At 39.5% G+C, this 13,325-nt stretch overlaps 1 protein-coding gene across 1 annotated transcript in view; it reads left to right on the top strand.

The window, feature by feature from the left end:
• The window catches only part of LOC306746926 (protocadherin-15-like), a gene marked incomplete at both ends in the record, with an annotated part of 133,932 nt that overhangs the window by 104,112 nt on the left and 16,495 nt on the right, over positions 1–13,325 (top strand). Inside the window, 4 exons of the mRNA XM_079229912.1 lie at positions 3,359–3,486; positions 8,240–8,455; positions 10,813–10,901; positions 11,950–12,126. Coding sequence (XP_079086038.1) covers positions 3,359–3,486; positions 8,240–8,455; positions 10,813–10,901; positions 11,950–12,126 — 610 coding nt within the window. The remainder of the gene's footprint in view (positions 1–3,358; positions 3,487–8,239; positions 8,456–10,812; positions 10,902–11,949; positions 12,127–13,325) is intronic.

Here is a 13,325-nt window from a genome sequence, read left to right as displayed (position 1 = left end):
TTATGCACTGTTTCCTTTCTTCACTGCACAGATCCATCTGTATACTTGTTGGCAGGTTTACTGCAGCCTGTAATTGGTTGTTCAGTTTCACACTTCAGTCTGCTTGTTTGTCTGACTCTTTTTGACCACGATGGCATTTTCAAAAGTTCAGACTAAAATGAATTGTCATGTTATTTGAGTAACTGTGCTGCAGTACCAGTAGTTATTCATAATTCCTTTGTTATTCAGTGCTTTAAGTATGTGTTTAATATTTGACCGACCTCCATTCTACCCACAGAGCGCTAGCTCTGTGTAGAGCTGTCACTGCTAGACAGCGAGTGATGTGAAAAGTTGAGTACTATATGATAAATGCATCAGTGATGGTGTTTGTTAAAAATAACCGTGAGATATGATTTATCTCTATCTGCTTAAAAAACAGCATGTCATAAATCACTAAAGACCTGTCCAAGTTCCTCACAAAGGTCTAATGATCAGAAATAGCCCATTTGTTTTAATTAAGTAAAAACTCCCACAAAAACGAGGGTGGGTGACGAAACATTAATCATTGCAAATTCTCAGTTAGTGCTCCCTCCGTGTGTTACCATTCTGAAGGCAATCTAGATTGTGCAGCGTGCCGGCCGACAATGACCACATCCAAAGGCGAAGCTAAAAGCCTGCTGTCACCGCCTCTCCCTGGCGGCGTCCAACTGCTTCCCCGATCGCTGTCCAAGACTGCAGTGTCTTTGGCGTATCTTTGTAGTCTGAGCACGAGGGGGGCTAGTGGCACATATGTTCTCCCCTCAAAGCCATTTATGATGTTGCACTCGGTTGTACACCCCAAGAAAGCTATGGACTATACTTGAGGAGAGTTGGAGAGACAAGTTCGCACTTACTTTGTATCACACCTGGCCAATTGCTGTGTGAAACAAGCATTAATAGTCAGAGGCACATGTGGTCAGAAAGGAGGTTTTAGATGCTGGTTGAGCTCTTTTTTGGCCATGCTTCAGGTAGAATATCATTAGGCTTGTTTGTGGACCGTTAACTCACTCAGTTTTGTGAATTACTCACAACAAGTTGGGTTCATGCCTCATTCTCGAGCCATTTGAACAGAATAATCGATAGCCTAGTTCACCTGCATCTCTCCTTCTAGCACTATCTGACTGTCGCATACTAAAAAATGACGGCAGTCACAAGTACACAATACGCAGGCGCACTCCCTTGCCTGATATATGTAAAGTAGAGGACTATCTCTCTCTCTCTCTCTGGCAGGGGATTGAACTTCCCTGGCATCTACAGGCTGACATCCTCTCTTGGCAGTGTTTCTTTTCTCACTTATGTTACTGTACCGGAGATCAGGGCTGTGTGACTCTTTCTTCTCCGTATTGAGTTGAAATTATCAGAGCATTACTGGACTGATTTGTCAGATAGATTTATTTTTCTTTTAGCCCTGTTAATAATAATACACTGTATATGTACGCACAAGCCTGCATACTCTGATATTTGTATGCACATACACACATGTAATGATCCAGAATACGACTTGATTTAATTCAACAGATTTTCTAAATGATAAACTCTTCGGCACAGTCAAGCTGACTCTGCCTTAGCAGCAGTGCCTTCTCTTAATGGACTGGTTTCTTTCATGCATCTTTGTAAGTGTGTGAGAGAGGAATGAGTAGAGCTGTATTTATGTTTTATACCCTGATACTCCGAGGATGAAATATAGCCACTTTCTACAAAGGGGAGGGAAGAGAGAGAAACTCTTCAGACCTCTTTTCCATCCCCTGGAGTCCTCCCTCTGTGCCTCCACACTCCAGCTTTTGTGCCTGTAATTTGATGTGCCGTGTTTTTGTTTGTCCAATTCCCCTGGCGCATCCTTAGCGCCAATGCCATATGGCTTTACATTTGTGTATGCCGGCAGAAGAAAATGGTCCTTGACACTGCATATTTTTGACCTAAGCTGCATCGTTGGAAGGATGCTGTATATTGTTGCTGTTCATTGCATAGGTGTAACTCTGACAAATTAAGGGGCACACATTTTTATACTCGATATACAGAATGTGTGTTTTTCCTTTAAAGGGGCAGGAATCATATTTTACAAGCCACACAAAAAGACCACTAAACAAGGAAATGTATTATTACAATAACAAATTCTCTACCGCCTTTCCCCATTTTTTTTTTTTTCACAATGTTTCCACTAACTCATCTGCTGCTTGATTATTGGCTGCCCTTCAAATTGTTATTCCTTATAATGTGCAAATTGCTTGCCAGTTTAACTTTCCGAGCCTTTTATTTAGTGCAGCAAGTAGTCCGGGAAACAAACTCTCCAACACAAAAGGATGCCAGGTAGACCTTACTTAAAACTAATGGATTAAAAGGCAAGATTTCCTCATCATTTGTATTATTTCACGGAGCCATATTTTACTCAAAGTGTGACCGTTCTCAGTAATTGGTTGGTAAACAAAATGCAAACTTGCTCAGTTGTTTTTCTGATCTACTTATCGTGGGGATGTGAGTGCAGTCATCAACACACTTCAGACCTAGTTTCTCTCGATTCAAAATATTTGCTGTAATCAAAACAAAATGAACCTCCTCATTATTGACTCAAAGTTCTACGCTTCAACAAAATAGCTGCTCACACTGTTCCATTAGAAGGTTCTGAGGTAGGACTAAGGGAATTGTGTCTCTTTACAACATGCAATTACAAATCCACTTCAAGAAGTCGTTGAAAATTGCTAATAAATGAAGAGTGGTATTATTATCAAATTCACTCAGTTCACTTTTGGTCAGAATGACACCAAGCAAATAGCATCAATATTCCCACATTTTCAGTCGGATTTAAGAAGCTAGGTGAATCTGACTCAATTTCAAAATTGGTGAAAACCACCCATCCAAATGGGTCGGACAAAATGCCAATGGCCCGCCACAGGATCTTATTTGAAGACATACTGTGATGTTTTCAGTGATGATTAACTTTCAAAAATATTCTGGGAAGTGATTTCAAGCTGTCTTTTGAAGTTGTGGACCAGCTGATGGCCGTGAAAAAATTATATTGACATGACAATTTTGAGGCTAAATTATGCAACATTTGACCAACGCCAGTTCGTTTGACTTCAGAGACGTGTTTATTCAACAGCTAGAGAGACGATATACACTTCCTGGCCATGTGTGTCCCAATTTGTATTATGGGAGAATGCAGCAAACCTGGGTTATCAGATGCTTGAATAGTTTTGTTTTTTTTAGTTTTTTTTAGTACACAGACTGGAGTTATTTGTTTCACATGAATTGAAGTGGTGTTATGGCTTATAATGTGCTATATACTAGATCTGTATCACCCCAAAGGACTTGAATGCATGCTGTTTCCATTTGCTATTTGCAGCTAACACAGCCAAGGTGTTCATTGAGGTGCAGGATGAGAATGACCACCCTCCCGTCTTCTCCAGGAGGCTCTACATAGGCGGCATGACGGAGGACAGCAAGATCTTCAGCTCTGTGCTCAAGATAGTGGTAAGAAAACATCAGCTTTGGTCTTCCTTTTTGATGGTTTGTGCCTGACTCTGGTCCCACATCTTCAACACACACCCTGCAGCCATGGTGGGAGAATTCATCCGATCTGCTTTCTGCAGCACAGTTTCATCTCCTCCCACTATCACGCGCTACATCTCTTCATCAGAGTGAGTTGAACGGTGTAATCCCAGTATGTTCACAGGAGCATGGCTGGACATCCTGTCTGATTATCAGCCTGCTCTGCCAAGGAGGTTTCACTTTGTCATCCCATACACGACACTGCGTGTCTGTTTTCTGTATGTGTGGGTGTGTGTGTGTGTGTGCGTGTGTGTGTGTCGGCGGGTCCTCAGGCTTGTGCTTGTGTTTGTGTTCAAAATCCTTGAGATACCGGTGTCAGCTTGAATGTCAGCACTACAGCTGAAACACAGTTGTGCATTTATGTGTTGATATTCAATGTGTCATGGCCACAGATCTTTTATTTTGTCAAGGTTTCAGGACTTTTAATTTCCATTTTTCAAAATCCAATTTTTGTCCCCAATGCCGTTATTGTGTCAGGTTGATTTTAATACAAACGTATCTGAATTATCTTTCTCTCCAGCCACCAACGCCTATGTCATTAATCATTTTAGACCAGGATTTTGAGATAGAATGTATTTGTATGCCTTCAATCAACCCAAACATCTCTGCTTTCAATGTCAGTGAACATGCATCATCAGCTTGACTTTGCCACCGCAGTAATAGCGGTGCCACTAGAGAGCTCAGCGCATATTGTTCATCAGCCGGATGGTGTTTTACACTTGTTTTACTCACAGAACACGACTTAGTGTAGCCTGACCAAGGCTAAGCTTTGTTTTTGATGTGATGCTACTCTATCAGTGCATATAATCAGGGCTTTTTTTTGTTTTGCAATTTAGCTGAAGGAAATTGATGGGCCACAACTAAACTGTATCTTGAAAACTGACTTCCAACTGAGTGTCATCCACTTAACAATAGAAATAAGTGGAGAAATATGAATGAATGAATGAATAGGTATAAGGTGGTGTTTCTTCAATTGGTACAATTTAAGCAAACTCTGGATCCTTTGCCTGTTTGGTTCGAGAAGGTTAGGCTACATAAGAATGCTGAAACATCTTTTGAACTGCATGCCACTTTGTTGTGGTCAACACAGCACAGACTAACAACATAGTTATAGTGCATTATGGAACACCTTTTCAAATATTTAGAAATTGAAAGGAAACTTAATTAGGAGGAATTGTAGCCTGTAACCATAATTTAAATTAAACTAGGACCTGGCTAGAAACATGAGACCTACTTCCAGTAGTATGGACACCAACGGTGTCGAGAGAATAGATGGATGGATGGATGGACGGATATACTTTATTCATCCCCAGGGGCACATTTGTTTGTAGCAGCGGCAAGCAAAGTTATATGAAAAATACTCAATATGTATATATTGAGTATTTTTCATACTTAATACAAATAGCAGAGCAGAACATATTACATTTAAGAAAATTAAATAATAAATAAAAATGCAAAGTATATACAGTGTATATAAAGTATATACAGTTAAATATAATAGGTATTAAATTAACTACCTAAACAACAAAAGCAGTGCTACAGTTATTGAATAGTTAAGGAAAGAAGGTGCCATAAATACAATGGTCTTTAAAGGGAGATTCATAAAAAAGTATTTAAGACCTTCCAGCAGCTGTGAAAATCAGCCCAAATCATCAAAGGATACAGTGGAAGGATCTGTCACTCAACCTTTAAATCCCCAAAATATTTCCTTTGCTGTCTAAAAGTAAAAAGATGGGAATACCAGGGCCAGCTGGGGATTAAATTCATTTTATTGATGGTCTCAAATAAAAGTCATGGTTTGCTTTTTCTGCAGGAAATTACCTTATCCTTAATCTTTATGTTATAACTTTAAAAAGAAAAAAAGCTCTCATAGGACAGAAAACATTTCTACAGTGCTTATTTAAGCTGTGTGACCCATTCTTTACTGCATTTGACAACTCCAAACATGAGGTGAGCATATATTTACAGAAGATTGCATTTGAAGAAAGGTGAGCATTATAGGAGATACCTTCCAAAGTAATACAATCATTTAGACACGTAAACACACGCAGAAAATGTCTAAATGATTCATACAAGAATTTTCTGAACATTAACTCAATACCTCATCACTACGCAAGTACATTAAACTAAACGATATAAATCAGTTAAAATGCACTTTCTATGTGTGTTATATTTAATTAAAGTATTTTAGGCACTGTAGGAGATTCAGCCTTGAACCCATCCAACCACACAATGACCATGTACTGAATAGTGATTCAGTACATAGTCATTGTGTGGTTGGATATGTCTTCATGCTCATAACATCAAACAGAGGTTAAAGGTATGAGTCGGATGCACGTGTGTACGAGCTCAGAGTGTGCATTGTTTTGTGCTGTTTCACATGATCCTACATTGTCATGCATCTGGTTAATATTCTCATCAGGGCGTTGTTCCTTTGCGATAGACAAGAGATTGATTTAACTCAATCTACCATTTATTGTACAAGAAAACTATTTTAGAAACAGATACCAATTGAGAAATGTCAAAAGAATCGACATCTTGCCTTTCCATAGCAGAAAAAGCACTGCAGGCAAATGGAAATGGAATGCAGACAATAATAATTAATTTGGCATGGATGGCATTAAATGTAATTACTTAAAATGTATTATAACTGAAAATCTTTTTTATCAAGTCTTTTTTCCAATAGCAATTTGAAATCAGATGTGGTGTGTGTAAGAGACTTTGTAAAATAATAATGTACAAACTGAAACCTTAAAAACATGGATTGAAGTCATGGGAGCTTTAAGATAAATAATGAAGTTGACTTAAAAATATGCTCAAGACCTAATATGTAAAAGCATATCTCGTGAGGGCTCATATGTACAGTACATCATCATCGACTAAACACTGTGCAGTGTCTTCAGCAGCTCAGAATCCCTTTCCTGTCTTTCCTTTAACTTGGAATAGACACCAACATGTAGAATTATGGGTCAAGAGCTATCTATAATTTCCCCTGGGCCGAGGCTTCTTTGGAGTATGGCGAGTGTGAAGTGTTTGTACTTGACTTCATTAGTTATAAGTCTGAGCGCTGCTTTCTCTGGAGAAATACCGTCAACATTTGGAATATTCTGACACTTAGTCAAAAATAGTATCGTCACATTATACAGTCACAAGGAGTAACTGGCAGCCATTTGTATGTCAGAAAATGCTCTTTGCAGTGCCAGACAGGTTTAAATGGATTGAGAAAGTTAAGTGGAAGAAATGTCATTAACAACGTCAAAGTGTGCTGTTTAGAAGTAATATTTGATTGTATAATTACACCCTGCTTACATGACCCTTTAATCTGTCAGTAATTGGATTCTTGAGTCGCCAAATGACAGTCACTTTTGTTTTCAGTACCCTCTCTGGCTCTTTGCCGTTTTAAAAATGAGGGAGAAGGCTTTTTGAAGCAAATGCCTTAATGTTTATATTGTTAACGTAAACCATTCAAATTCATAGGTTTTCATTTTGTTGTTTTATAGCAGCTTGTAAACAAACCTCACGCACAGTTTCCCCTCAGTGTCCACAACAACATTTAAAATGTATGCACCACATACATGATGCTGGTACATATATTCGGTAAATTTGTCTTCATCCAATGAGGATATCTCACTCTGTTGATGTATGCAGCCCTTGCAGTGGGACCTCCCCCTGCCCTTCCTCTTCCAATAGCTGAAGAAACAAAAGAGATTGCTACTATTTATCAGTGTCACTTACTACAGACAAGCACTCTGAAAATTGATGCCTGTATGTGAGCCCAGTGGCCAGTCAGAATAATGTGTGCTTCAGAGGTTGATGGGAGAATTCTGTGGTTTTGCCATCAATGACATGGAGATTATCATACTCATAAATTATGTGTTGTTTTTGTGGATTTCATATTAGTTTTTAAACCCTGTCATTTTCTTGTTTTGATCTAAGAAATGCTATTTTCTAATAATCAAAAAGTCTTTGTTAACTTCTAATAGATTTACCAAATGTAAAACTGCTATCATTTTAATTTTTATAGAAACAATGTAACTAAAACATTTGTCTTACAGTAGGAGGGCATCACTTAAAGCTCTTCGCTTTCACCTCTTGTTTGAGTGTGCTGTGTGTCGGTGGTTCCCAATCCAGCCAGCCACAATGTTCTACTGGTTATCCATCAATGGTTCTGACATTATTAGATAACATTTCTTAACACCATGGCGAAAATCATGGATGCACTAAAGGCAACACTGCCCTCGAAAAAAGAAGTGCTTTTACCGAACAGCTTGTCACGAGATAACTGAATCATTTACATTTGTCACATTTGTCACACGGCTGCTGAAGGTTTGTGTGATAAATGACTGCAAGATTGACGCATCACGGGAGGGTCGAACAAGAAAATCCCGCCTTCAGTGTTGTTACAGCAGGTGTTAACCATCGGATGTCATAGACCAAATGTCTCCTTTGACATCACTGATTGGGAAGTGGTAATATTACTGGAACCAAACAGCCACCATCTTATCTTCAAGAGCTCACGCAATGATTGGTGGATTCTAGCTCCGGCTGTATTGCAATCTCAAATCAGTACTTTTCTTTCTATGACACATTGCTTTCTCTATTTCTTATTGTTTTGAGTATAGCTCAGTTTTTTTCCTGTCTAACGTTCTATGTGTGTGCTACATTTGTGTTACAGGCCAATGATAAGGACACTGGGAATTACAGTAAGATGGCATACCGCCTGATTATCCCACCGGCACCGGAGGGCCAGGACAGCTTCGTCATCGAGACATACACAGGTGTCATCAAGTCGGCCATCATGTTTCGAAATATGCGCAGGTCCTACTTCAGGTTTGAAGTTATTGCCACAGACGACTATGGAAAAGGGCTCAGCAGCAGTGCTGAAGTGGTGGTGAGTATCCAGTGTTGTGCCTTTTTATATAGCGCATATGTATGCTGATCAATATATATATATATACTGCACGGGTATTGGGCTATGTGCACACTAATGTTGCACGGTATATCGATACTAAAAAGTTACCCGTACGTTAAAAGCGATTTTGCATATTTTTTGTATCGATATTAAAATAGCGCGGATCAAAGCGCACTTACTGCTCCGGTCCATGTCATGCTGTCTGCATGCAGAGACTGCATGGAACCAGGGCTCAAGGAGGCGGGGCTGCCCAGCGCTCACACACTAACAGGCAGCGCTCACTCACAGGAGTGATCAGGGAAGACATGAGTGCAGGAGCTCTTGCCGACCGCCCTCGGCTTGTTGAAAAAGTGAAATCTGGAAATACTTTGGCTACATTGCAGACTGTAAAGGAAAGGACTGTTTCATTAATATATTGCTGTACGCTAATACTAATATTAATGCCATTTGTTAAGTGTTTAAAAAGCTGGGCAGGAACAAGCCGGTAAAAAAGGGAACCATACAGATGTTTTATTTATTACTATTATAGATAAATATACCAGTATCATATCGTATTTGAGGTATCGTATAGAATTCTGGTATTTGTACCGTAAGCATTGGGTGTCTTGATATTTATGGCAGGTATCGTATAGAAGTCATAATTTTTGTATCGTGACAAACCTAGTGCACACTGGTCACTGGCATTTTGATTGCATGTGGCTTCACACAGCATGTTATCTGTGCAGAGACTGGCCCTTTGAAATATGGAATTGGTTTTCAATGTCATCTGTCTATAATTCATTGATAGAGGAGCCTTATCAAAAGGGGCATCCCAGCAATTTTACATGTCAAAGTCAATTCAACATCGGGGAGTGTTGCACAGACTATGAAAACTGTGGCGTAAGGTCTCCTGTAGCTCTGGAGGAGTTGTACATGTTTTGTCATGTCTGAGAAAAGCTGAGAGAGTGAGATGAAGACGAGGAAGAACGGTTCCAGCCGGACCCCAACAAAGAAGACGACCAGTTCATTGTTATTCATTGTATTCTTCTTCCTGTCCTTTATTCATTCCCTGCACTTCCCTGTTTATGTTATCGTTTATTAATTTTTCTGTTTAATAGTTTAGTTATGTAGTTCGTCAAATAAATCATTAATTTGTAAAGAACTTGATCATTTGATTTGTGTGTATATGAAATAGCAGATCCCTGTACACCTTGAGAAAGTCTCCGTAGCAATCCCGAGATTAAGATTTAATTAGGTATTATCAAATTTTGATTTTCCCTAGTTTTCCCTATTTTTACAAAATTGGATGGCATCCAAAATTGAATCTCCTGTTAAATTATGTTAGTTAAACTAATGGTGGCTTTTGATGTAGGCTGAGTGCCATCATTCTTACATACTAATTTATTTATAATTCATAGTTGAATTAGTTATAATCGTTATATATATATATATATTGATTTTAATTCATTATTATTTATTAAGTCTGCTACCAGCAACAATGCCTACTCGCATCTGCTGTTAGTATATAAAAAGATGTCTGCCATGAAGTACCACTACAAATAATTTTTTTTTTTTTTTTCAATTTAGCTTTTTTTTTTTTTCAAACTAGCTTGTTCATTATGAGCCTAGATGGTTTTGTTTGTGTTTGCTCAGTGCCAAATGTTTTGGTTCCAGCCCATTGAATTATTCACAGTAGGTACAGGACACACAACATGTGGCCTCTGCCACTAGCTGATGATCCCATTAGACTGTTTCTTTTAGCAATGTGTATTAACTTTGTACACATTATGTACATTTGTGTGTCTGTGCGTGTGTTTGACTAAATGGGTGTCTCTCGCCTTTGTGTGCCTTTCTTTTTCCGAATAATTTCCCCACACACACGCTGTGATTGGGCTCAGCTTTGTTCCCAATTCAATGCTTATCTTTCCTGACTGTGGGAAGGATTATTTTTCGTTTCAGTGAAATATGTCTGGCTAACAAGCTTCTAACGAGACAGAAGGAGGGTCTGGGACATTGCCTGGGTATGGGAGAGTAGCGAGAGCATACTCGTTAATTTTCAAGGGGAAACCTAATTTCACAGGAGTCGCTTGGGAGATTTGGCTTCAGAGCACAGAGGCTGTTGCCTATGCACTTGTATACGGCATCACAATTAAAGCCTGTTAGGTTTGCCACATTGCAAGCAGGCAATTAGAGGGCCCCATTTGATTTGACAGAAGCATTTGATTGTGTCGACCAAACTCACAGGAGGACATATGTGACACACTGGCTTAATGGCACTTTATTTCTATTTTCTTTGCTGTCTGTTTTACAGCTTGGTCTGTTACTTCTCTCTCTCCCTCAATCCTACTCTCTCTCAGGTTTCCGTGGTCAACGCGTTGGACATGCAAGTTGTTGTTTCCACTGTCCCACCCGCTTTAGTGGAGGAGCATAGAGAGCAGCTTATTAGGTAAGACTGCATTTACTGTTATTAACATATGAAAGAAAAAACTATGTTAAATCAGGAGAAACCAACTTCAGTGTTTGCATAATGGAAGGAGTACATGTTTGACCGTAACTTATTATTTTCCGTACATTTCCTCACCTTCTAATATTCTTTTTTTTTTTTTATTGACATTGGAAAATGAATTGCATCTTCCTGTGCTATGAATTGCATCTTCCTGTGCTATGATAAGGGGTGAACTTGATTTAAGGTGGCACCGTCATTTGCCTATACAATTATTTTAGAAGGCCTGGAGTGACATTAATGATTCAGCCGTCCCAAACGACAATTGGAAATAAACAGGAACCAAATAAACAGGAGAAAATGTTACGTACAACTTGTCTGTTGTTATTCAATAACCATTGACCAATCCATTAGGATCATGGATTAGCCAATGAGACGGTTGAGTCTATCCTCTCGAGTCTGTTTTCCTTGTCCAAATGAATTAATGATAGAGATTAATGAAACATCTTTTTGCATCTCTTGGGGCACCGTGTTTAATCTAATTAGTCAATCTGAAAGGCAAATGGGTGTTAATAGTTGTTTTCAAGAGCTTGCTGTGTCTCTCCCAAAGAAATGGCACTGCTCTTTAGGGTGAAAAACACACACATTAGTCATGTTAAGCTCTTTGCAGTGATGACATTTGAGAGGTCTACGATTTTGCATGGTGCTTTTGATGATCCCGGGCCATTTTACCTCAGTGCTCAAACTGTTTATCCACCTTGGCAAAGGCAGACAGCAAGGCTTTTCTCTATTGGCTGTAATTTGAGGTGTGGATTTCTCCCTGCCTGAACAGGATTATCAAAGCCTTGCTTTGCCAACAGTTCAATTGTGAAGCAAGAAGCAGCCCAATGGGACAGTCATTCCTAGAATGGAGTGCTTAAGATCGGTGTCTTTAAAACACAGAGGTGCCAGAAATGATTTGAACTAATGCGAATATGGTTTTTGGTGAATTTACGCTGTTATTGCTTTCCTCATATAAATTCGACCTGTGGGTTTTTTCTTTTAATTTCAGTATTTTGGAGCGCCACATCCAGGACCAGATTCCAGGTGCCAAAGTGATTGTTGAGTCAATCGGGCCACGTCGTCATGGCGATGGCTTTGAACTAGAGGACTACAGTAAATCGGACCTGATGGTGTACGCCATTGACCCGCTCACCAACAGGGCCATTTCACCCAAGGAACTTTTCAAGTGAGTGGGTGTATTTTATTACAGGAAGTATAGTCCACCATTTGGTTTATGTCCCTGCTGCATAGCTTCTTCCCTGCAGTCTAGCAGGCTGTCATGACTTCCTCCTCTACAGTGTCTGCCATTACTTTCTTTATAAGACCTTGTTTATCCTGCAATTGCAGCCAATCTTCCATATGTCACAGAATTTGGGAAAATGTAAGGGAAAAAAAGGAGAGGGGGAGGTTAGGGAGGGTCAAAGTGAGAGTGAAGCAGGGAGTATTTCAACCATTTAACCCGTCATGCCAGAGCCTCAAAGCGCCTGCAGAAATGTCAAGGACACATCTAATTCCTTATGTTTTGGGACGGGGTGATGGAGAGATGTATGCTACTGTTTGACCTCTAAGAGACCATGTTCACATGCTATTAAAGCAACACAGTAACAGTGTTTACATGATACTATTTCATCCCTTCAGAAGAAAAAGAGTGAGCTGGCACCTGAGAGCAATCTCACCTTTCTTAAGTTGTTCAGCCCCTCTGTCAAACCGATCAGACACCTATTCTTAAAAAGGCAACTCCATCAGAGCATGAGAGTTGCCAATCAATAGGAAACATCCACTCTCTGAGTTAGCCCCTTCACTCTCTAAAATGTGCTCCCCTGCTTGACTCACATTGAGCTATATAACACTATCTTCACTCTTTATTTATCCTTATATGGTTGCTGCCTATTCTGTTTTGTGTGTGGCTTCTGAGAAACGTTCCTCCTTGTCTTTGAAAGACCATTTCAGTTTCTTTTGAAATGTGCCACTCAAATGACCTTTTAGAAGTGCTTTGTGAATGTATTGAATTAATCTATAGACATTATCTTAGTGTCCTTGACGATCAGAAGAGTGCCTCAACTGTTTTTTAAGTGGGGGATTGAGACCGGTGCCATTGGAAGGGTGACACTAGTGTCATAAGAACAGCTCTTTTTTTAACCCAAATTAGTGACCGGCGCCATTATCACAAGTAGCAGCTTTTAAGAGAGCCAAGCTCTTTTTACAAGAGGCTTGCTACACCCCTGCTTCAATATGATTCTGCTTCCGTGGACACAAATACTAACAGGAAAATCATTTAGACTAGAGGAAAAAGGCTTTTTATGTATGCAGTTTATGTCTGACAATGTTCTGGGGTAATCACATGTAATATATCTGTGACTTGCCTGTCAGATTACACAGAGAGAG

This window comes from Taurulus bubalis, assembly GCF_910589615.1.
Source record: "Taurulus bubalis genome assembly, chromosome: 14".
Taxonomy (NCBI): domain Eukaryota; kingdom Metazoa; phylum Chordata; class Actinopteri; order Perciformes; family Cottidae; genus Taurulus; species Taurulus bubalis.
The sequence above is the reverse complement of the archived record's forward strand: the minus strand, read 5'-3'. Positions and strand labels throughout refer to the sequence as shown.